This window comes from Pyrgilauda ruficollis, unplaced genomic scaffold (genome assembly GCF_017590135.1).
Source record: "Pyrgilauda ruficollis isolate IOZ18807 unplaced genomic scaffold, ASM1759013v1 scaffold2, whole genome shotgun sequence".
In the NCBI taxonomy this organism is placed as follows: Eukaryota; Metazoa; Chordata; class Aves; order Passeriformes; family Passeridae; genus Pyrgilauda; species Pyrgilauda ruficollis.
In genome coordinates, this window is record NW_024519206.1 from 30,854,227 (window position 1) to 30,880,823 (window position 26,597).

At 42.4% G+C, this 26,597-nt stretch overlaps 1 protein-coding gene across 1 annotated transcript in view; it reads right to left on the reverse strand.

The window, feature by feature from the left end:
* HECW1 (HECT, C2 and WW domain containing E3 ubiquitin protein ligase 1) overlaps window positions 1–24,479 on the reverse strand; it is a 250,387-nt gene extending 225,908 nt beyond the window's left edge. The window contains exon 1 of the mRNA XM_041466427.1: window positions 24,306–24,479. Coding sequence (XP_041322361.1) covers window positions 24,306–24,335 — 30 coding nt within the window. The 5' untranslated portion in view covers window positions 24,336–24,479. The remainder of the gene's footprint in view (window positions 1–24,305) is intronic.
* Between the last annotated feature and the right edge of the window lie 2,118 nt (window positions 24,480–26,597).

The window sequence follows — 26,597 nt, forward strand, 5'->3', positions numbered from 1 at the left end:
CTCTGAATAGGGGCTTAAAAGCATGAAAGACAACAACTGGAGAAACTGCTCTTCACTGGAAAAGCAGATAAGATTCTTTAGATGGATGGATGGCCTTGACCACCACTGCACATCTAATTAAAGTTTGAGAACCCCTGACTGGGTATGGCAAATCTTAAGGGTAGGAAGAAGGCAGAAAACTAAGTAGAAATCAACCAAAGATGGATCCTCTGGGTTCAATGTGGAAAGGACTAAGCCCCCTGGAATGTCTAAGCAGGGCACAATAAAAATACGAAAGGGTGTTAAACAAGGTTGTCTGAATCCTCCAAGCAACACTCGCAAATGTTTTGAGATGGCACATGAGCTACCAAAAAAAAATAAAAATCAATATTGGTATTTTAGCAGGTTAGTGGTTTATCACAAGCATTACTTTTAATCAAAAACAGAAGTATAGCATAGGCTGGTTATACAGCTAACAGTGCTGTAAGAAAGCCTTTTAATATGGGTAGTCTTTGCATGCATTTTTGTTTCACCAGAAGCTTCAAAGGACTATAACTTTCAAAACACAAAGACCCCTAAGAACTAGGTTCTGCAGAGATTTATGGAAACCAAGATCTTTAAAAATTCCTCTTTTTAAAACAATAGTCAGCAGCTAAAATTGAAAAGTAGGTAATAAGTCATTATTATGTACATCTCTGACAATTTCATTCAACTCTGCTCAACAGACAATTTCCACCAGGATAATTTCAAAGAGTTAGCAGAAAAAAAAAAAACCAGTTCTGTGAGACAACTGTTTTCCTTTCCTTCTGAAAGGAAAATACTTGAATATTTTGTTTGGTAAGCAGAGGTCTGCAGTGGGTAAGTCGACTTTGAACAGTAATGTATTAAAAGATCCAGCCTTCTAGGGCTCACTGGAGCTGTGTATGTCTTTTAATCAAAAGATATCTTTGATACTTATGAATTCCCTTGTGCATTTGGTCCTGTATAGCCACCTCTATAATGTTTTTAAATTAAAAACTCCATCTTCCCATAAAAGCTCACATTCATGATAGCACACCACGCTAAGTTTGAACCACTGAAGTGACAAGAATAATGTGGTAGCCTTGCATTTCTAAACCAGGATCAAAATATATTAATATATTTTAATATATAAATTGATTATGATTTTAAGCTGCATTTGCATTTTTTTTAATTAATCACTTACACAGATCAGAAACAGATTCTACCAAAACACCACCACCTTTCCAATGACACAAATAGAATCACTCCTATGCACATAGAACTGCATCTCTCAGAAAGGGGAGATGTGCACAGCCCAAACAGTGGAGCAGACCCCTGAGTATACCAATATTTCCTTGCCCACACTCCCAGATTCTCTTAGTACAAGTCCCCTCACACCCAACTTAAGCTTCTATTTTCACATTTCAAGACCATTGCCTGCATTGTGCAAACCTGAAGAATGAATTATATTCAGTCTGAAATAAAAGTAAAACTGCAATCTGCTTCTCACCTTGCAGTCCTTCCGTATTTCCCCTTCTGCCTTCCCAGTACTGTTACTTTGAAAGATAAGTGACCTTAACTGGTCGTAAGAGAATCAGCCTCTCATAGTATCCTGTCTCTGAGGTTTAGAAAAGCATCTCATGAAAAAAAGAGACAATTAATATGTGCTTAAACATGTTCCTGACTTCATACCATCGAAAAGACTCATTATACATTGTTTATTATATCCATCTAGCTTAGATGCCTGTAATTCTCCAATGCTCAGAGCACAGAGCCTCCTTCCAGGGAGCAGCTTTTCTCAACATCTAGAGGAACTTAATTACCTCCTCAACTTTGACCCCTCTGTCAGATTCAAATAAGCTGATCAATGGGGTCAAAAGCTATGAGGTACCAATGGAAGAGAAACAAAGAGACAACTGGATCAGAGGATTGTAATCTGTAAGCCTCATTTCCTCCTGAAACCAGGCTAAAGAAGTATCTTGGGACAAAAGACTTGTGACAGCCCATCCCTTACCTACTCATGTGCAGGAATGCAGCTGGATAGCAGGGTAATTATAGACTGGAGAATTTAGGGGGTTATTTTAAATGACGTGCCTACCCTGGAGCAAAAGCTTTAAAAGGACAAATTGGAAGAAGTCATTATCTCACCCAGCCTCTTCCAGTCTTTCCTTCCTTCCCCCTCTTTTTAATTTTAACCTTGATCACAGCCTGCTCCAACAGTCGGGCTTCTCCTTTTGTTTGACACTGTAGTAAAGTTGTAGAGCTGTTTGTGAAATGTGTTGCCATGGAAACTAATGTGTGCTGCCATGGAGATCATGTCAAATCCAGCTTCACATCTTCACTGCAGACTCAAGAAAAGAGGAAGAGAAGGCAAGGAGGAGAAATCCTTCCTTGAAAAACCAAATGTTTTGAAATACTAGCAAACCTAACAGGAGAAGTGACAAAAATCGAGGTCACTTTTAAACCATCAACATTAACTAATAATTCACACAATGATTTCCAAGATGCACTTTTAACAATGTTGTCAGAACCTGCATAGCTCAGGGCTTCAAAGTGTTGAACAGCATATATGCAAAATCCTGGATTCATTTTTAAACTATCTAGATACCAAAAAAACTTTGCTCAAGAATTTTTCCAAGTCAAGTAATTTCAAGAAGTACAGAAGGAAGGAAAAAACTAGTAACTGCAAAAGCTGCATAAAATGCATGTGTTTTAATAAACATAATGCATGTTTATTAAATAAATTAATTAATCAGTGATTAGGACATACATACACAGTCAGATTAAGACCTAGAAGAGATTAAGGAACTGAAGTTCATTCTAAAAAAATAACTAAAAAAATCATCTAGACATCTTTTTAAAGTGAATGGTAGATACAAAATCTTGTATTCATTTCCATACACTTTAAAACTCCAATTCTTATTTTTCCTGTATTCTTTAAATGAAAAGAAGGAGAAGCTATAACTAAAAGTCACCAGTAAATTACATTAAGGTTATGAGGTATCTCAAATCCTCCCAATAGCCAAATCCTAAGCACTTAGGCTCCCTGAGCAAAACCCAATTGAAACAAACACTGCTTTAGCCCATTCAAACAAATTTCAAGCAGAGTTTTTCTAATCCATGTGCACAGTCACCCTGCTTTAAAATTAAAGCTATGCCTAAATCTTTGCCAGATCAAAGTAAGTTTGCCTGAGTCATGAAACTATTTGAATTACTGATAATAAAATGTCAGAATAAGGAAACATATACATTAATGTTCAAAGACCCATCATGAAGAGCAATGCCTTCATGAGTTAATACTAGATAATATCAAATAAAATATCTATTATGTTTTATGCAAGATATATTACATCTCCAAATTATAACAGTTCTTCACACTTGATAGCACTGCACCAAGCACTGAAGATTTGCAGATCTTGTAACACATGAGAAAAATTATTTTGGTATTATATAAAAGCATTTTGAGTACAAACAAAGACTACAAATTTAAAATTCAACCAGTCATTTTCTGTGAAAGAAGGGGAAATAAGCACTAAAAACATGAACAAGCATGTCTTCATCCTCAGGCTGATGGACTCCAGGAAAAAACAAAACCAAAAAACTACAAATTATTGATGAAAGTTTTACAGCAAGGAAAACTTTCCAGAACCATCAGTCCAAAGGATTTTTCTGAGAAAAACATTACAGATATAAAAATTCCTGAAACCCTCGCTGCTATACCTCCACACAGGACACCCTTCTCTAAAATCTTAAGAGCATCACATGTTTTCTTATATACAAAAGGTATTTCAATGTGCTTTTCACAAAACTAGATATTTAATCAACACTTCTATACTTCGTGTTAGCCTGCAGGCAGAAAACCTGCCCCATATCTGACAAATCAAGTTGTGAGACATGTAACACTATTTTAACAGTGCCAGCAAAAAATAAATGGAATACAGAGAAAAGTTAGTTGCACCATATAAAACAAAGAGGAGGACTGGTGGAAGCCTTCCACGACTACACAGTGATAAAATAACTTTTAGTAAATAACATCTTTTAGATGGAATGACATTCAGTAAATAAAGTATATTTTAGATGCGAATAAATTTTAAGGCTCATCGATTCAGCCCAAAAAAAATCTTTTAAAAATACACCTTGAAAATGGATTGATATCTTACACTGCTCCTGCTCTCTGAAAACAACTGGGATCTAACATCCACCTTGACTGGGATAGGCTGAAGCCCTGGAAAACATCTGTACTTAGACAACCTGATTCACTGAGATGCTACAGCTTAAATCCTGTTTCTTTCTCACGCATCTGCTTTCTCACTATAAACAGTTACCTAGCCTTCTCATCCCTAAAAGTTCCCTCCCCCCCCATACAATATGAGAAAAAACAGAACATAAATCTATGGTAAGTTCATTTTAACCATATCATTAATCAATCAAAGTTTATGCTGTATATCAGACTCCACTTTCTGTCTCATGCATTTGAGGAAAGGCTCCTTCACTTTTGAGGATAGGTTGAGGAAGCTGAGCTTGTTTAAGCCTTGAGACAACTGTGAGGGGAACTTATCAATGTCTGTAAGTATTTGAAGGGAGAGTGCCAAGAAGAATGGGGCCAGACACTTCTGGCCAAGCAACGGGGCAAGAGAAAATGGGCAGAAACTGATGCACAGGAAATTCCAGCTGAACACAAGTAAGAAATTCACAGTGTGAGTGAGTGAGCACTGGAACAGATTGCCCAGTGAGGTTGTGGAGTCCCCTTCCCTGGAGATACTTAACAGCTGTCTGGACACAATCCAGAGTAATAAGCTCTAGGGGACCCTGCCTAGACAGGAAGGTTGGCATAGATGACCTCCAGTGATTCTGTTATTTGGCTACAAATGCATAAGGTATCAGGGGAAAAGGAGATCCTGTTCATCTGGAGTTTCTTCTACTTGAGTGCAATCTAAATAATAGGTAACAATACCAAATACTCTTTCTAGCTGACAACTGCTGTACAGATCCTAGGACCAGCTGGCACACTGTGCACCTGGCCAGTTTATTAACTTTCTGGATCTTGCAACAGTCCCCAGGGAGAGGGAAAAAAAACCCCACAACTGATATTTTTATTCCCTTGACATTGAATTCATGCAGCCTGCCTCAGAGGCTGCAAAGTCTAGACAAAGAAGAATAAGTCTGGACTACAATCCCTCTTGCAGGCATTTACTCTGATGAGAATACTTCAAGAGCTCTTGGAGTGGGACAAATCCAAAAACAGCATCAAGATACTGGTTACAGGAAGTAACAAGAAACAGATTCATCAAGAAAAATACCTCAAACTAATTTAATTTTCTTCTGCAGCAAAGTAACAGTTTTTGGGGTCAGGAAAAAGTATAAATACTTTATATCTTGATCATATTTAAAGTTTTTTATATACTTTCATATTTTTTAAAAATTCTTTTTTAAACATTTTTTAAAGAAAGTTTGGAAAATATGACAGATAAAGTCCATTCAGGCTGGATTCAGCAGTTATCATTGGTTCTACATGACTGATTGGTACACACTGGATGAATTCCATGTGCTAGTCCTGCTACATCTCTAAGTGGATCACAAGAAAGAATCAACTTATTAAATCTGTAAACCAAGTGGAAGAAAGACCAGAAGTGTGAGGGACAGGATTCAAATCCAGTATTATTGGGGCAAAGTGGAAATATTGGAAAAACCAGGAAAGAAACACAGCTGTACACACTGCATGAATACAGTAAGGAGAACTTGGAGCCAGGTGTTATGATTTAACCCCACTGTGCAAGCCCTGTACAGCCACTCAGTCACTCCCCCCTCAGTGGGACCAGGGAGAGAATCAGAGGAGTAAAAGCTAGAACACTCATGGGTTGAAATAAAGACAAGTTTAACAGAAAGCAGAAGCTGCACTGACAAGCAAGAGCAAATAAATTAATTCACTGTTTCCCATGGGCATGCTGGTGTTCAACCATCTCCAGGAGAGCAGGGCCTGTCCCATCTGGTGGAACAGTTACTCAGGAAGACAAATGCCATGACACTGAAAAGTTCACCCTTTCTTTCTTCTTTCCCCAGCTTTACATGCTGAGCGTGATGCCATATAGTATGGGATAATCCTGTGCTCATTTGGGGTCAGCTGTCCTGGCTGTTTCCCTTTCCAAATCCTCATGCACATCCAGCATCCTCATGGCAGGGGTTCCACAAGAAGCAGGAAAGGCCCTGAGGCTGTGCAGGACCTGCCCAGCAGTAACAAAAACATCTCTGTATTATCAACCCTCTTTTCACCACAAATCCAAAATACAGCCCCACACCAGCTACTATGAAAAAAATTAACTCCACCCCAGCCAAAACCAGCACACCAGGTAAGAGAACTCAGAGAGAATCCATCAGTAAGAGGGGATGACAATCTAAACAGGAGTCAGAGTCAAGCTATTGAACACAAGGCAAACAAGCAGGCTGGAGCACATAAACGTGACTGTGCCCCACAGAACACATGGACTTGTCCTTCCACTCTACTGAGCATCAGCAGAGCTTCAGCTGCAGTACTACATCCTCGCCTGGGTGCTGCATTTGAAGAAACAAATAAGCCAACTGGAGCAGGTCCAAAGAGCCACAGGAAAGAGCAAAATTCAGCAAAACACAAAAGATACACATATAACTGGGACTGGCTAGTAAAGATGTGGAAAAAAGATAGAAGATGGAGTGGGAAGGACAGTGCAAGTGACACCATTCTGTATTTAAGATGCTTCTGTGAAGAAGAAGGAATATTTTTGCCTTGTGCCCACAGTGGGTGGGACTGATTACACCATAGCAAGAGTCAGCTTAGTCATTATGAAAAACTTCCTTACAATTAAGAGAGCAGAACAGGTGTATTGTAAATGCAAGGAAAATGAAGCAACTCTTTAAAATCGCTGTTACTTTGGAGTAAAAGACAGTGGGAGAGGTACTGTATCTGTAAGCAAAATTTTTCTTCCTCTTCCATAAGGGATGGCTTGGAAATGGTCACTATTCCATTTTATTAAGAAGCTACTTTAAACATCACTTCTAACTGATAAACCAAAAAAAGACAGGTAAAATGACTGCTTGTGATGAGAATCTGCTTTCTTGCAACTGAAGAATTACACACGGCAATGGAACAATTGAATGTGGCAATGTACTTTTTTCAGCTGGCACTTTCTATTATTTGCATACTTTTAGTAAGACACAACAAGATATGACAGTTGCTCCAATTTCTTGTCAAATTCTTTTTGTATTTTCATCTGCAATAAATGACAAATGGGGTAAAAGCAATGACAGGTACTCTCCTCACCATATGAGGAGGGGGAGAAAAATTGCATACACAAGTGATCCATTAGTTTAATGCAAAAGAGATTATGGAAGCAGTAGTCACTCAAGAGCAAAGGGATAAGTGATGTTCTCACAAGCCATTACGCTAATGGTGAGAGCAAGGGAATGCCTCTGTAATTGCCAGAGGGCAGGCTGAGAGAGACCTCTGGGGATTCAAACAGTGCACAGGGCAAAGGAGAAACCACTCAGCCCTGGCAGAGGGATGACTGCTGACTTACAAAATCACATGTGTTATTACAGACATCAGACCCATCCTTGCAGCCTTTACTTGCTAAATGTCAGTCCCTGGTTTGTTCAAGACCCCATGAGTCAAATGTATTTCAAAAGCATTGCCTGGGGAGAAAAGGATCAAGTGTTAATTTCCCTGTGTTCCCTCCTCTTCAGTTCATTTGGTATTGCCAGTTTCCCAATTCAATCCTCATCTGTGAATCCAGAGACAATCCTCATCTGTAGAGGCAAGAGCAGAACATGGATGCAGTCTTCCCAATGCACAGCTCTGAGCTCTACAAAACTGGTCACACCAAGGGAAGAAGTGGGCCACTTCCTTTTCATGCCTCTACTAGACCCGGCCCAAGAAACAGACCTTTTCCTGCTTCCTTAAAATTTGCCTTCCCACGTATGCATCCACCCCTCAGCTGACCTTCCCCCAATGATTTCACTGCCCTTCCATCTCCAGGGTTCAGCCAGTGCCAAACTGCTTGTGGCCAGCACGCACAAAAAATTAACCACATTGATTTAAAGCAACACAAATCTGCAGAAGCCTCATGAACTAACCCACAATGCTCCAGGTACAACTCCACAGGAGGCTGGCATGGATGATGCCATGCTCCCTTTTAGCCAGTGAAGGTTGGAAGTGGTATCTCTGAACTATAGGCAACTCTTTAGTACGAAGAAGCAGAGGCACATTTGACCACATGCCTCGACCAGCCCTGATCCCCAGAACCAGGAGTCACTTCACAGACTCGATGTGCCCCCTGCAGTGCTGACCTCCATCAATCAGATAGTTAAACACTGCTTTCAGACACTTTGTTGTGTTTCATATCTCACAAGAGGCTTGGTACGTTGCACAAGCTCTTACCAATGGGCACACATTGCTAACAAATGTCTCCCTCATCTGTTGGCTTTTTGGCAGTCCACAATAGGTCACTCTTAATGCAATTTCATTTCCTTAATTAAATCTTCCCTGAGGTATCATCACAGAGTATTATTTCCTTTTGATTATCTAATATTTCAGAATAGAGACAGTCTCACCCTGCTTTCATGGGGTAGAAAGTTTCTCCCTTGATTAACCCCCAGAGAAGATAAAAGGATTTTTCTTTTCAAGTGAGTAACACGCACTTTTGTAAAATAAACAACATCTAAAAGGCCATATAACAAGGCTTAGGAAAATATAAGGGAAAAAGTGAAGCATAGCCAAGTCAAAACAATGCCAAGTCAATACAAAAAATTGCCGGTTCTTGCTACCTCAAACTTGCAGAGTTTTTTTCCAGCTGGGCAGAAAGACCCCCAAATCCAACCACCTTCTAGTGAGAGCAGCACTTTCGGTAATTTAATAAAAACCAAGGTTTTTCCTAATGTTTGCAGTATCTGTAGTCACAGGGTCAAGGAAAAAAATTTCAGCTTTTCAGCAGTACAACTCCAACCTACACATGCTGAAAGTCTTGAACCCTGTAAGCACCCTGATTTCATAGGAGAAAGTCTCCACATCAAAAGCCTTGAAAATTCCTCCACTGGCAGAGAGTCCAACACCTGAGTTTTCAACACCTATCGACAGAATTATTGTCTGGATATGTGATCACTCTTTGCACTTTCCAGAAGTTATGTGCAGGCAATTATGAATCAACCATTACCGCTTGTGACACCTTCCACTGAACATAATGACATTCAGCCCCTCCATTACAGCAAAACTAAACTCTCCAGGGAGACAGACACAAATTATATGAGCAACATACACTTCAAGGAAATGCTAATACGAGGTACCACAGAAATACTGACCAGAAATTCCAGTCTTGTATTGACACAAACAACCCTATAGTAGATGTGAGGTGAGATTTACATCATCCAGCTCTAGCTGTTTTGCTTAAATTTGCATTGAGGCTTCCTTGAGAGAGAGACATAGGAAATTACAACTTATCTTAAAATAGAGAATGGTTCATCCCAACCCCTTCTCCCCACTACAAAGAACCAAATTATTCCATTGGCACAACAGGGCTCAATTCTACACAGGTAAAGTAAGGTGAGATACATCTAATACAATGGGAGAAAGATCCCCAGAACACCCGCCAAAATGAACAGGATTCCCCAGTACTTTCTAAGAGCCATAATGACCCAAATAAACAAATTGCTCATGAAAATCCAAAGCAAAACTCACTGAGGTCTTCTGTATTTTGGAAGATTTAATTTTTCACCTATCGATAAGGCACAGTCAAAAATGTCAGAAACGTCAGAAGCGACTGTCTCATAAATGACAACTATCAGACAATCACACTCACAATTCTATGAAATACAAGGTATAGCACTGAGCAGTGAATCATCCACTGTCTGTACACCCAAACCCCTACAACATCATACAGATAAGATGAACGCACAGCAGCACTTCACAGATATTATTGCAATGGACATTTTGTAGCAGCAAAGGGAAGGATCTGAAGGAAAAAAGTAACTACACAGGCAGTCTCCTACCAATGGCTCAATGAGTAGAAAAAGCAGCTTGAAGTGAGTTGCCAGACTTTGTTGCAAAAACAAAGTACTTCAGTCATGTTAATTATCTAGCAAAAGAAGAGGCAGAGGGCACAAGAACGTGTATTAAAGAACAAGCATTATTAAGCATATCCACAAAGATAAAAATAAGATCAATAGACAAAAAAATTTGAGCTGGGATTCAAATAAAATGAAATAGAGGAGAAAAATGCCCTCACAGCAGAGTTTTAACTTGCAGAAAGCTGATGATCTTAATATTACCATACAAAAGGAGAAAAACCACCAAACCGTGGACAAAGATTTTTGTTGAAAGACAAACAGAAAATTATATTGCATAGTAATGCAAGAACAGAGGTAAATTTGCTCTAATTAAAAAAAAAAAAATCAAATACTACAACTAAGTCCCTGACCAAAATATTGTAGTGGGAGGAGACAAAGGAGAGAAAGGGGTCACATATGAGAAACTGGATTGTAGCCAAATGAGACAGCAGTGGAACAGGACCACACAAGATATCCGGAGCCATAACAAAAGATCCAAAGCTGTGCATTGGGGGTTGGAGTTAGAAGACAATTAGTATGGGATTTAATGCAAAAGGAATATCCGAAAAATAGGAGTGCACAGTATAATGGTGACAAATCAGGAGCAGGATGGTATGCAGGTACCAAAGATGAAGGCAGAGGAGAAGATTAAGAGACGATTCAGGGAAGAATAAAAGACAGCCGAGGGAAGATATGAGGTTCACATGGGGTGGGGTGGGCTGTGGAGGGGAGGGGAGAGGAAGCAGTAGGAATCAGATTCACAATATCCTAAAGGAAGTTATTCTTAATGCAACAGCTAGTTGAGCTGTGACATTAATTTTCAAATACAATGGAGGTACAGATAGGTTCAAAGGAATACAGAAGAGATTTCATGGAGCAGATCTCTGCTGTAAGGTACTAAATCCACAGAAATTCATGCAGTTAAAGTTTCTGAGCAGCAAACGGTTGGGGTAAGGTTAAAGAAATACAGAAAAATGTTTTTTCTCACAGCAGACAAAAATCCCTGCAAAACACTATCTCCATTGCCTTAGTAAGTCTAGACCAAAGATTTTTACCCTTAGGCCTTCACATCTGTTCACAGTCCACCCAGGTGATGACTGTCATAAACACTTAAAGCCAGTAAAAACTGATGCTTCCACAAGGAGAAAGACCTTGCCATTCTCCCACTACTTATTCCCAGTCTTTGCTGGTGTTTGCTTGCATTGCCATAAGCCTTCACGGAACAGCCAAGCAGACCTCACTCTGGGTTAAAAGCACACAGCATAAAGTAACTGGTTACTTCTAACCGGGGTCACTTCCCTGACACAGCTCTACATGCAGGCACACAAATGCATGTCCTCACCCAAGGGAATGACTAACATGCAGAAAAGAGTGGCTAGAGAAGCAGAAGGATGCACTGGGATTATTTAGCCTGGAGAAGAAAAGGCTCAAAGGGGATCTAATCAATGTGCATAAATGGCTGGTGGAATGGAGCGAGGCAGACTAAGCAAGGCTCTTCTCAGTGGTGACCAGTGATAGGACCAGAGGCAATGGGCACAGACTGAAATACAGAAAATTCCCTTTAAGAAAAAAACATTAACTAAGAAAGAAAAAAAGCCCCAAACAACTGTGAGGCCTGAAGAATGCAGGTTACATAGATAATTGGATGGCAGATTTGACATAACATTCCTATGGGAGTTCACATCCCTGCTAGAAGAGCATTTAGTCCCTGAAAATTTTGGGTCAATACACTGAAAATGGCCAAGTATTTGTGGCAAGCATGAAAAGGATCTCTGAAAGATTCCCATTTTTGTCCATGGACAGCAGAACACCTCTAAGGAAACAGAAATAACTTTTCAAAATATTTTTTCCTACATATATACCTGGCTATCTGTACTCAGCCTAGAAAAGACTAAGCACAGTGATAAAGCTTCTACTAATTTGCTTTTGCTTCATCTGTCAACAGACTAAAAGTTTGACACCTCCAAGTTCTGTCCAGCTAATAGAGCACTTCAAGATTAGTTCTGCCTCCTGCTATGTGAGTACCTTGACCAGGGAACCAGAGGCACAGCAGAGATACCCTCCAATCCACCATCCAGCAGAAGAGGTGCCAGGCCAGAGGGAGACTGAAAGGTGATTGTACACACAAGATGCAAGGCAAGGGCTAGCAAACAAGCACAAGGAATTTGTTAACTAAACAGAATCAGAAATACTCTCAGGACATTTTAAAAATCCATTAACTCTCTCTTCAACTTAGGAGACAACAAACTGCTGTTGTTGAGCAGCTTCTTCTGAACAAGGACCTGCTCAACTGTCAAACAAATGCACTGTCACACTAAAGAAATGCATTTTCCATGTTCATGTTTTGCCAGACTAAACAGCTGGAGGATAGTCTTCAACATACCAGAGCAATCCAGAAGGCAAAGAATGAAGGTCTTTGAAGGAATAAGACAAATCATCACAAAAGTATAAGACTTTAATTGAAGCCATCATTGTTCTGTCCATTGCACTAGTGACTAGTCTGACTGCCACAAGAGAAGTGAAGCCAAAATGGGAAGCCAAAATTTGTCTCCGTGATGAGGACCACTTTTGAACAATCTGGTGAGAGTTTGCCTTTGCTATTTCCTAAGACAGCCCCACTGTATCAAAATACAGGCCATTTTGCAAACGAAAATAAGAAGGTCCAAATACCACTGAAACCAGGAGGGGCCAAACAGTAGCACTATACTTAGTTTGCACCAGATGCTTGAAAGCCCAAACACAGGCTCAAACAGTTATAAAAAAGGTGTTTGTGAGGTGGAAAGAAGTTGAGATAATGAGAAGAAAAAAAAATTGCTCCCAGCAGTGTCAGGAGGGAAGAAAAGAGAAACTCACTAGCATAACATTTAAATCTAACCTGGAAAAATTGAATTCACAAAGGGGGAGGGATCCTGTTCAAGGTGACTTTGTCAAGCCAAAAAGCAACTGTGTATGTTTGGGGGATGGGCTTCCCTCACTGCTGTGTTTTTGCTTTCCAGTGCACAAGCGTTAGAAAACTGCAAACTGAGAAATCCGTGTGGTCTCTGTCCCACATAAATATGCGGTGAATATTTCCACAGCTATTTTAAGACCTCATGGGCCAAATGCATCCCTAGTGCAAGATCAGTGACTTAAATGAAGTTGGCATAAGCTGAGACATGGGCCCCAGGCTTCCATGAAGTAAATACAATAGTACAGCTCTTTAATGATGTGCACTGGAGATAGGAGATAATTTTTAAGAAACGGCTGTATAAAGAAATGGCAGAGTAGGTCAAGTCTCTTTCTCTGCACTGTGGGAAATCAAAGCATTCTGAAGTTTTCTTTACAGCTGAAACATAACAACAACCACCACCTTGCCACACATCCATGTCTGATCTCTCCCAACTGGATCTGATCATTAAACAAGGCTGCAGGGCTCCAGATCCTCTGAACAGTTGCCAGCTGCAGTACAAACACATTCTCATGAGGAGCATTTTGATTCTGTTTAAAACAGCATTTTTTTTGACAGAAAACTGTTCTACTGGCAAATTTTCATGCAGCTTCACTACTTAATATGCCTCCCCTCCTCCCACACATGCATGCTCCAGAACTACTTCAAGAAGATAATTATACTGCATGTTCACAGTGTATTGAATTTGCTCCTGCCAGGTCACCTGTCTTCACTGGGAGTGAGAGACTCCAAAGAAAGGAGTCATCAAAACAAGGATGATGTAATGTCTACATATAAATGACATATATTCCCCAAAAACACATGGGAGTTTTTGGGGGATGGGGGTGGTTTAAGAGGCTTGGTAGGTAGCTTCATGGTAGCTCACATGGTAGCTCACAAATTCAGCTCTTCACTCAAGCAGCTATCTGTCAGAAAATGCGCATCGTAATTATATCACCAATCTTGACCAACAACCCTGACTTGCTTGTGATTTGTGGGGGTCTCTAGTTTCCAGACAATAATGTAACAGTGCTGCACAGATCTGAGTACTATTTGTATCTCCATCTCTTCCCTGTGACTCAGCATTCAGCAGGGCTGCCAAGGGCTTGTCCAAGCTCCTGAACCACACCTGAAGCTGGGCAAGCCCAGCAGGACAGCACTGCAGGGATGTGAACTACAGCAAGAGGAGGAACATCAGAATTGGTTAGCAGTCTCTGAAACAGAGTCTTCTCAATGCCAGCCCTCTCTGCTCTAAAACAGGAATTTTTTTTCCTCCACAGCATTACATAAAAATGGTTCATTATGCAGAAGACTTGCTACCTCCAGCAGATGCAGTATTTGCCTGCTGACTTAGGCTAAAAAAGTTTTTTACCTCCTGCTTCCTTCAAAAACGTGTGTGGGGAAACAAGAAAACAAAAAAATCCTTTAAAAGCTCCTAGAGGGAGCAAGCCTTTTTTATTCACTCATCATGAACTGCAGTTTTAACTGTGTTCCTCTAATGAGAATCGGCATGAAGTCCAACTGAGACCTCTGCAGCTACAAAGTCTCCCTCCCACTCTAGCATCTATCAGAATCCATGAACAGAGAATCAAGGAAAGTGGTTATGGAAAGACAATGGTTTGGCTGAGTGGTATACCTGGAAAGCATTTCTCAGTAATCTCTCACCTTTACCTTCTCACTCAAACTTAGAGGTGAGCCCAACAACTTTCTAGGCTCTGATCCAAGGTCCTCTGAGGTTATCGCATATGATATGCAGCTTATTAAAGCTCTGACCGAATTACACCAGTATCCTGTTACACGGGAATTCATATTTGAAAGTTTGCATATTCACCATTAGCTACCAGGATACCACTGAAGAAACTATTGCATAAAACAAGCCAAATGAACATGCAAATTCCCACTGGATGCATCACTGAGGCATGAATAAAAACAGTTCAGAAGACTAAGACTGAACAGTTCTGGGCCAGATCAAAAGAGTGGGGCTTACGCAAAATTTAGGCATTGAACTTGAAAATGATACTCACTGCTACTCAGTCCTGTTCTCAGCATAAGAGGATTCAGGAACCTCGTGTTCTGCTCCAGTGCATCACAGAAACACCAGTCTTGACAAGCCACGTGCTACTCTGAATATAAAACACCAGAACCAGCTCTTGGCAAAGGCACACACAAACTCCCCCTCTACCCATTCAAGCAGAATTATGCTCCTTCTTGCTCTCTGTCTCAATAAATCTTCAAATGTTCCATGTAGAACATAATAATTTGGCCAGATGCGTGTAAAGCATGTCCCATACTCACACACACCTAAGAGAAGCTCCCTGCCTCTTAGGATACATTCCTGGAAAGTCACAGATCTAGATCCTAGATCTAAATCAGGTACAAGAGAATAGTAACACCCTTCCTGGGGAGCTCCTCCCTGAACACTATGCCTTACCCAACACACCAGTTGTGAGTTCTTACTTTTGAGGAGCTGCCTCCCTTCAGGCACTGCTGACCAGTTTTGCACTTAATCCAGGGCACAGTGACACTGAGGGGGCAGAGATGTAGCAAGCTACTTTTGCCTCCATTACATGGGGAATAAAAGTCCCGGGGACAGCAAAGCCCTGCACATACCAGTCACACACAGCCAACTCAAGATAATCTGTCATGCCTCTCTTTTTGGTGCAGCACTGCATGAAACATGGTTTAGTGTCCTGGATATAAGCTAGTAAACTCACAATATGCCTTGTACACTTAGGAGCTTAGATCTTCATTTGCTTAAGGCCCTCTTATCACTTTTCATTTCAGCATGTGGATGTCCCCTCTCATGGTCCCACAAGGATTTATTTGGATTAGCAATGTTTCATTTATATCCTTTTTGGTCCAGGTAGCTAAAGCAGATGAACTGGGTTTTCAGTGAGTTATTAGAAGGCCATCAAGTAGACGGATCTCCTGTCCGTTTCTGACCTACTGTGAGAAGGTCACAAGTGAGCCAAGCGTATTATTCGTGACCCTTCCCAAGCTGCCAGATAATTTGGTGTTAAATCAGACACCTCCTCAAACACCCTATTTCTCATCTTCCCCTCACTGAGCCAGCTTGACAGCCCATCTCATGCAAACCTGGAGCCTACTACCACTGCCACCACTTACACACCAGCTTTCCTAAGGTGCGTTGTCTCTAAGGTCAGCGGGACTCCCTCAGCAGGAAACATCACACGTGCACACACAGCACTGGCAGAATTAGGTTGGGAAAAAAATAGGTCAAACCAGGCATATATTTAACTTGGAGGCCAAACCTCAGAATCGTATTTTCCCAACAAATAATACATACACATATGCACAAAATCCACATTTTATAACCATTAGAAAATCATTCTTATAAGAACTAGGCAACCAAAATATTTTACAGCAGAAGAGACTCTACCAGAAACATTTCTATTCCCACTCCAAACAGAGGTTTAAACATACAACCTCACCCCCACAGCCCTACATCCTCCTTTTGCTGTAATCAAGCAACTTCTTTCTCTATTATCTTTTGGGAAGTTGGTACTCATTTCCACCCAGAGCCTTAGACATTCTTTAGGTTTCTTTTGAAAGATGGTGATGGTGCAGGGTTGAAACACCCCTGCAGGGAGCCTGGCCTGAGCCACTACCTCTATTCCAAACTTCAAAAAGTCACCTTAGCAGACAGTGGGGGTCAGGAAAGGGAATGAGGCAGCCTGCCCCTTTCTAGAAGTTCTGCAGCAACGTCCCTGGGCTTCTGATGATCTTCCGAGATGGATAAGACAATACAGCTCACAAGTCAAAAAAATTACCATGTGGCTCCAACAAGTAAGTCAAGCAGCTGGTCCTCAGATTCCTTTTCTAGAAGATGTTGTCTTCCTCCACCCAGTATAGGTTCCACCTCTAAACAAACCTCAGTAACTCAACTGGCAAGTTGAACACACAGAGGCACCCAGAACCCATTACCACACATTTGCTACAGTTTTGCTGCATTTCCCGCTTGTGATTTTGTTCCCACATCCCAAAACTTTTTCATTCCCTGACCAGCTACAGTAAAACCTAATTTGTAAATTGCCCTAAACACTTCATGAGAAGCAAGTACCCTCTCGGCACCACGCAAAAGATAGCAATATTTAAGGACTCAGAGACATACAATTAGGTGATACATGCTTTTAATTAAATGTCCTAATATAATTGCTCAAATACACATATTAAGGTTTTAGTCTACACCATGTTATTGGGTATGGAGAATTAGTCTGAGTTATTAAACATCTTTTAATTGTCTGAAACAGAAAACTGCATGACCAATGCTACCTGTGCAGCAAACTGCATTGCAAAGAACATTACTTTGCAATCACTTGATTCTTGAGCAGGGGGAAGGTAGAAGGGGGAGAACAGCCTATCAAAGAGAATGAAAACACATGTGCAGAGAGAGAGTCTTTGAATATCTGCAGCAAGGATTCTTTGAGAGTGACAGTTCTGAGGAGCATGAAAGAATAAGGCAAAGTCAAATTTCAAGAATGAGTAATGTTCTACACTGGGATGCAGTTTCCTGACCAACATAAGAACTGCTGCCTTTAGTCAGGTGAGAAATCTTATTCTTTAATGGGAGCTTTGTTCATATAAAAACTAGGTAATTTCACACACAAAGCAAAATCCTTAAGGAACATTAAGAAGTAGAAACAAAAAGGAAGGTACATCAGGCAGCCTGACCCTTATAAACTACTGAAGTGTTCACTCTTGGAAAGGGTTCTACCACAGGACCATGTGTTTCTCTACTGAAATCATCTTCTAGCCTAAGAAGTGGAGGAGAAAATACAGTTCAGCTCATTAGTCCTTAATACCTGGTCTGGGTGTCTGGGTAGTGATTTCTGTGGTTGTTTCTTCTTTAGCCTGCTGCTCGAGTAATGAGAAAGAAATGTCAGTGCTTCACGCTGGCACAGGACACAGCTAGCTTCCCTATGACACTCAATTCTGTAAATAAATAAATAAATAAATAGAATCACCAGAGGCCTTGCAGCCCTGCCTTTTATCAAGAAAAGTTCCAAATAACTTTAGAAGGACCATTGCTCATTCTTAAACCAAACTCAATAACACTTTATTTCAGCATCATGGCTTGCCTGTGACTCAGGGTACATATGTAATGTTTCTGAATCATGGCCTCACATTGGCTACCACTTGAAAGCATGGTGCAGTCAAATGAGGCAACTTAAGAGCTCATGGAAAGACCTTACTCCTTATCTCTACACAGCTTTCACGTGCCTGTAACCAAGGACAGGAGACCACTAATCGCTACTGGGCATTTCATGAGTCGCAAACAGCATTGTCTTGGAAACCTGTGTTCTGACTCCCAAGATTAAGTATTTCATCTGCTTACACCACTTTTCATGGTTAAGCACGTGGCAACATGCTTATTTAAATCAAGATGGGGCTTCAGAGAGTAAATCTTGTATTTGTCTTCTAAAGACAACCATGCAGTCGCACATACCTTGTTGAAGAAAAGTGTATATATATTTTTAAATTAAAAATCCTGGGGCCTCTCACATGGCTTCTTTAACACATCATTAAAGACAACTGACAAATACTCCAATACTTGACAGATGTTCTGCATTAAAATGTGAATGCTAAATTTTAATTTTCCTGAGGCTGCATTAAGACCTTGGAATAAGACAGTATCTCCTACTTTAACGACACTATCAGTCTTGAAAGGACCCAGATTTCAAAACAAAAGCCGCAGGTTGTCCAGGGTGGGGACATCAGATCATCACATTCATCCTAGTAGTTTGTCAAGCACTTGTAATAGTGCCCAGATGCCCACACAGGTATTCCCACACACCTGATTTATTGCATCCAGCTAGAAGGACTGTAGTTCAAACAGTTTAGGAAGTGCCTTATAACACGCATACAGCTCACATGCAAAGCTAGATTATGCCCAACTTCATGGCTTCGTACCTAGCTTAGCAAAGTCTGTACAACATGTAATGTACATCCTGCCAAAGAGACAGACTTTGGCAGGATAGTTTGTTTTGTGGAGGAAGAAAAGTGACGGCAACTCCCAAGATCCAAAGAGAAGCCTCTTGACCCATCCCTGCCCTGTACAACCAGCACTCTGCCATTTCACCACAGCAAATAATGACTTGTTTGGCCAATCTTAGCAAGAATTGCCCTCCCCCTCTTGCTCTCCTCCTACCCTTGGGAAAAGCAGACTATTTCCTGCTCCACCTCTTCTGCTTACACATGTTTTGGAGAGTTATTCCTAACCAATCCTCCTCTCTGTATACAGTGAGTAGCACAACATCAGATCTTCTCCAGCTTGCAGGATACCATCCTAAATTTTACACAGAGATGTGTGAAAGCATTTGGTTGGCACCAGAAGTACAGCAGGCTCCTGCTTCCTTTAAAAAAAAAAAAACAGACAGGCCTGCTGAACCACACATTTCAGGACCTGAGGAACCTGATTTGGCAACTGAAGGTACACATGGCACACATTTTCCTACGAAATGGAAAAATTAATTTTACCACATGACACATTTCAGTCCTGGTGTTCAAGAGGTCATTAACAAAACTACTTTAAAAGATGCTAATAGAAACAAATGCCTTTAACATCACAGACTTCCCAGACGACTCCTGCTTGGAGACGGATGACAAATCACTCCGTCAGTCATCTCTAAAGTCCATATTGACTACACTGAAGCAATTAACCGTTTATTTTTAGAGCATGTTCCATTTTAAACACAAGTGATTCACTCCAAGATATACTCTATACTCCATTGCTATTTAATGGGTTAACAACTCTCAAATTTAAATGGACTTTAATTCTGGGAGAAATACTTGCCTTTTTGATTTTGCCTCCAGACATTGGTTGGGAATTTTAATTCAGGCTTGAAACCAAACAAATGTTGGTGTTCTACAAGCATCTGCAGAGAAATATAAAAATATCTGGAAAGTGTGAAAGAGCAAGCCTGTTTTGCTAAATGCATAAAATGAAACCTCAGCTTGGGTCTCAATAATATGCTTCCTGACTGCTGTGCACACGCTCTCTCCCACAGACCTTCTGCTCTGCAGCAAGGGAATGCCGACTGCACTGCTGCGTCCTCAGAGAACTTTGCAATACAATGGAGCACAGCGATTCCCTGGGGAACACGGTGCTGATCACTGACTTCGATATTTCAAACACAAGCACCAGGGTTTCCTCCTGTTTTAGGATCTCAAAGAAACAGCTTGCCATATCACTCCACCCCGGCTCCCAAGCCATCTCAGAGTTTATCTGCATTATAGGAAATGTTCTGGACAAAAGGATGAGGACCTGGCATCAAGCTAAGGCTGTTTGAACTCATGGAAAAGGAGGGTGACATTATAAGTGGAAAGTTGGGGAAGAGAAGAGAGTCATGAAGAGCAGACAGTGGTTTCTGCTGCTGCCGCCACTGGAGGGAGAGGACAAATGGGAGCTGCAACAGGTACTGCAGCAAGGGAACCCTGCTCAGCTGCTGCCAGGCTTCAACCCAGCTCCTCTCTGTTGCAAAATCAAAAGCAGTCCACAGCCAGCCACTTACCCCCAGCAGTCTGCTGCCTGGGACAACAGTCCATTTCACCTGTAGTTTGGACCAGTCTTTCTGGTCCATTTTCCATAAACATCTGAGCTTGAGTACATCATCTTGCCAAGGGACAGTGCCACCATCTCCTAAGAAGCCCTGCCTGAAGAACCTAAACTTCCTACTTCAGAGCTAACAACAGGATACCCTAGCCAGACATAGCTCACCAAAAAAGGCCAAGACTGACTCACAAGCCCATTATATAGTGCCTAGCCACCATTCATTAACTGTAAGGAAAATGACCCTGGGCTCCCTGCATCAAAGAACCTTGCTATTTCTTCTTAATTAATTCTAAGCATCTTGCTGGCCTCAAATCTCAGCTGGAAAAAATCAACTAAAGTAGGCGGCATCTTATCTTGCCCTTTGCTACTGGCTGCACTTTTATTTTTTCTGAGTTGCATGACCCCCACCCTTCTGAGATTACCAGTAGAAAACAAAGTATTGCTGTGTTTTAGGACAAATACATAAGTACATAAGATCTACTCTGTTTTAAGCTTTATTAGAATTAATGGTCATGGTATCTAAGGCCAATAAAAATACACTTCTAAGGAATGAAACCAAATGCCTGCAGCATTTACCACTCAGCCACTGCAGAATCAAAAGAGCACATGAAATGTTACAGGAGAAATGGGTAAAAAAAGCCTTAAACAGAAGCAAAACTGACTCATCTCCTTATTGCCAAAACCGAGAAAGCCACTGAGCATAAACAAACAACAGACATCCTGAAGAAAAGGGGGCGTCACAATTCCTTTTCCTGCTAATAGGCAGATACACAAACCCGTATGGGCAGATTCATCCTTCAGCTATTGCAAGCCAATCTGAGGGACACGGCCAACGCTACAGCAACATTCCCAGCAGCACAGGTGCCACTGGAGGCAAGGGAGCATCTGAGGTGATGGTGACTCCCAGTGCAATGATGGCTCATAGCTGTATTTGCTGGAAAGCTGGGGCAGCTGCAGGCATGATCCGCCCATGTAAGCTACACCTCTATATGGATACTCAGTTTGGGGCACTGTTCACAAATACGTAATTTTGGCTTAGCCTGGCAAGCACCCCATCTATGGAACAGGAGGGAGAGTGAGCCAGGCACTTGTTTAAAGCTTGAGTTCTCCTTCATGTCTCTAGAGGCCTACAAAGACTATGATCTATACATGCTGAAGCCAGGCTTTGTGGGTACCCCTAACTTTGGAGAAAACGACATAGGGAAAGACATAAGACCATAGAGATATTTAGAAAGATCAAAAGTCATAAAGTCATCACAAACTAAGATATTTTGGAATAATTGCTTTTTTTAATTACTAAAAGCCCTTCTGTTTGAACTTTGCAACTGGCATGGAAATGAGGAGGCTGTTTTGCTGGGTATATTTTACAAGCATCTTTCAGAGGTGAAACCACAGGGGCAACCTTAATGCCCATATCCACAATGCAGATTCAACAGCTTTAATACACAGGTAACCTATTCTCTTTATTAGAACAGCTCCTGGCCCAGCACCAACTGTCCAACACCATCACTCTCACAACTTGAATCCTCCCCACAATACCATGGCCACATCTTTTGCAGTATTTCAAAAGGCAGCTAATAAGCCAAATTTCACTCTCACTATTTTTCCAAGTCACTGCATTGTTTGTAAGAAGACTATTCAAAAGGAGACAAGGAGAAGGATTTAGCACTACCTTGAATGAATGCTACTTAGCATCTGACACAGCACGTGCAAAACTCCACGAAGCTTCGCAGGGATTATCTCACAGTGGTAAAGGATGCAAGATCGCATACCATGTATATGAAACACAAAGCCACTGAAAAATGTACCTTAGTAACAGGTCTTAGCCAGTTATTTATTGGAAAACAGTAAGGACCTTATTGTTTACTAGAATACACTTTAAATACTAAGCATATGGATTTGGGACAAATTCTTTGGGATGTTGTGAGCACGTGTACACAGTTTCCTTTCAAATTAATCAGCATCACTTTCAGATATTGATAGTTCCTGATAAAGTCACTGAGTGGATCAGTTCATGCTCTGGTCTGCTCTGGTTTTAAATGAGTAAGCTGACTGACACTAAAAGTTTAGGAGTCCAAAGCTCAGGTCACATTAAGTCAGAAACACATCAGCAAAAGCATCACACAAGTGACAAAACATGCCCTCCACTCTTAACTCGCATGCTGCTCACTGCTCACAAATGCTGGCCATCTGACAATCCACTCTTTGTTCTCACCTAACTCCCTGCTCACCCTCCTGAAACAAACAAGTAAACAGACCCCACATTTCCTGTGTAAGAACATATACTCTTTTCCCCTGTACTAGACTGAGACTGCATTGACAGGATGAGTGGTGTGGGTTGACTAAGTGTGTGCTGCCTTTCACATCTTCTTCTGGTTCCAGCATGAAAATCAACATTGCACCTGTGTTGTCCAAACTGGGTGTGCACTTCAGAGACAGACAGAAGGGAAGCAGAGAGAGCAGCCAGGATACATACTGTACTCCACTTCTTCACAAAACACACGTACTACACAGAGAAATGATAATCCCTTCTTAGTGGAAAATCCAAATTTTCAAAATGAATCCCCAAGCCAAAACGAATTACTGTAATAACTGCAATCCTCGCATGAGCACTAATCAGAAAGGCACAGCTGACCACCTGCTATGTGCCACCATTGGCACAGCAGCACCCTGCCCCTAATTGCTGCCCTGTTCAGACAGGGCTAGGTGCCCCACAGAACAGGACAGTGGTGCTGGTAAACACAGGGACAGGAGCACAGCCTGACTGACTGTTGTACAGTCTCACTACGCACTTCTGCTGAGTGCAGCATATATATTAAAAAAAAAAAAAAAAAATAAATAAATAAATAAATAAAAAGCACTACTGCAGCTCCAAACAGCAGGATGCAAAAATCTAAACCCAGGCCAAGTAATTTCTTCTGCAACTACAGAGAAACACATGGGAAACGATGCAATAGAGAACAAAATGAATTGTACTGCCCATGTCAGTACAAACCCATTATCTATGCAGGCTGCAAAATGAGAAACACAGCATTTGACAATGCTACAGGCTAAGGCAATGTTCTTAACATACTTATAAGTTATTTTATTTCATTTCTAACAAAAAAAATGCAGTTACATAATAACACAAGGTAATAACCAAAATATGAAGTCACAAGATTGGCTTACAGCAACAGAGCACGGGGGGGGGGGGGGGGGGGGGCGCTGCATTGTCAGGGAGCCAAGAACAGAAACTGGGGGCTTCTGCTTTTACAAGAAAGGACATAATCACCAAAAATTCGGCACGGGACTCTTCATCACCGCCTGCGTGCATCCACATCCCCAAATGATGTCAATCCCCGCCGGCACGTCGCTCATCATAATTCTACACTATTTGGTCGCTAGTGGAATTCAGCCGACAGGCCGACGGCTCAGCCCGTAACCCACCGGGGCCCAGTGAGCTCCCCGGAGAGCGACCCCTGCACACCGCCCCCGCCCAGGGCAGCGCTCACGGGCACGGCCGGGGGTCCCATCCCGCACGGACCTCCGAGGCACAAAGGCGGCACCACGCAGCCGGGCACGGTGACAGCGCACACCCACGACTCGCCACCGCATCCCGCCGGCCCGGCGGGGGCTGCCCGCCCCGGGGAGGGCCTTTCCCGGAGCCGAGGCCGCTACCAGCTCCATCCCGCCCCGCACTTCTCCGCTGGGAGCCGACGCCACCCGCCCCCGCTCCACCACCCTCACCCGGGGCCGGGCGGCAGCAGCCCCTCGTACCTGGACAATGCCGGCCTGGGCACAGCTCATGCTCCCCCGGCGAGGGCAGGTCTCACATCCCACACGTGCCTGTCAGCCGGCAGGGAGGAAGGGCGGGCGGATTGCCGGCGTGTCAGCCCCCGCCGAGCCGCACCATAGTCCAGCACCGGCTGATACGCCCCGCAGCACCGCCGCGCTCCCTCCTCCTCTTCCTCCGCCCCGCCAGCCTCCTCCCACCTCGCCGCCTGTCGCTGGGTACCGGCCGCCTGGAGCCACCCACACGCCGCGGCGGGCGCCCGGCAGCGCCGCCCGGCCCGGCCCGGCCCGGCCCGCCCCTCAGCGCTCCTCCCGCTAGCCCGGCGCTGTCCCCGGCCGCCTGCCTGCGGAGCCCACCCGCGGGCCGCCCTGTCGCTCCTCTCTCACCATCCTCCCCCGCTCAGCATCCCGGCTCTCCTCGACTGATCCCACGGGGACATAGCCGCACGCAACCCAGCTCACCACGCATCGGGAATGAAGGAGGAAAAAATCAACGTGTTCTCCTCTTTGCCCCTTGAAGTCGGGGCTGCCGCCGTCACATCAACTTCTCACCAGTGCCAGGGCCTCTGGGGTGATCATTAAAGCCTTTTCCCCGCTCACCTGAACGAGAGCTAGGGTGGCGCTACTGCTGCTACCCTAGGGATCACACTCCTTTCACCACCATCATCTCCAGCCTCTCCTTCTGGACAGGGGTTTCCGACTTTAACCCTGGACAAAGTAAGTCACAGTACCACAGCTGTGGAAAGAACAAGTTTCAAAATGCAGTTCAGGATGGGGACAGAGGTGCTCTGCACGCATTTCTCCCACAGGTCTTGCAAGTCAAAAAACAGACCACGAGCTGATGGGACTGCAGGGAGCAACAGCGTCCAGCAGCAAATTGCTGTGTCTGCATCCACCGGCTGAAAGGGCTAAAGAACAGCTTTTCTTGTCAGCTGACAGAGGGAAAAGACAGAACAATCCTGCCCTCTTACCCCCTCACCTCATTTTTCTAGATAAAAGGTTTTTTTGAATACCACTTTTTAAAAACCGTCCTGTTGGAGTGGTTTCATACCCACACACTACTAAATATATCAATTTTTCAAGACTCTTCTGGATCTTAATTTGTATCCCAAAGCAAAAACATGTTGACAAAAGCCACAAATGTGTCCAGGAACTTAATAAATGAAGGTAAGTTTGTTTCTAAAACCTTAGCAATCTCCCCTCTTGCAAGTTTCTATGGATCTAACACTTACCTTGCTTGGTATCAGCGCAAAAAATACTTATTTTAATTTGCTGATCAGTTCATTCCAAAATACTTTCAGACAGATTGTGGACTCTCATTTCCACTTGATCATCCCATTTTCTTTCTTAAAGAGGTGAAACAGGAGAAATTAGAATCTTATAAGCAGAACCTCAGAAGGAAAATCAAATTTGATTTAGGGAAAATAATCGCTTGGTATTTTATAATATTAGTGAAAGATGAAATATACCAACAGTCAGAGCTACCCACACATGATACCAGTAAGTGGGCTAATTCCCTGTGCATTGAGAGTGGGAAGAAAGGGGTGCCTATCATCAAAAAGCAGCTCCAGCTTTTCCCCAGGAGCAAGGCAGATCAAAAGGCATACCAGTTCATGAAAGCCACATGAGCAAATGTGCATCTCAGAACACTCTTCTGCAGGTGTTCGGGAAATTCAGGTGATGTTTGGCACAATGTCACACTGGCTCTCTTCAATCCAGGAAAGCCATTCACTGATCATAGATTGCAGTGGGCCATGATGACAAAATCCTTCAGGAGGCCTCCAAATGGATATTTCCCTCCTTGTTTTAAATCTGAATATCAACATTTACACTGGAACTTCCTACAGTAGGCATGTGCTTTTGCCTTCGCACTTTGAAAGTCTAAATAGGAAAGAAAAAAATAGAGATGAGGGAGAGAGTCAGAGGAATGAAGAGGTGAAGTTTCCTCAAAGTTCACGCAGCAATTGCAGCAATTTTCTGGAACGGAGTAGAGAACTGGTCCAAGCCTCCTCACACTTGATTCACTGCCCCGTCAGAGCTTTTACCCAGCTCCTTCTGCTCTTTTGGGTTACTGGTGTAATTCTGCATCATGTATAAAAATGAGACATGCTTCTCTTCTGCAAGGATGGACACATATGTTGATTTTATCAAAAACATTAAGTTAGCAAAACCAGGAAAACCTGATAAATGCACATGTTTAAAAACAGTCTAAATCCAGCAGCTCAAACTTCAAACTTGGTTATGAATTTTAAAGGCAGCTTAACATTATGGGTGTGC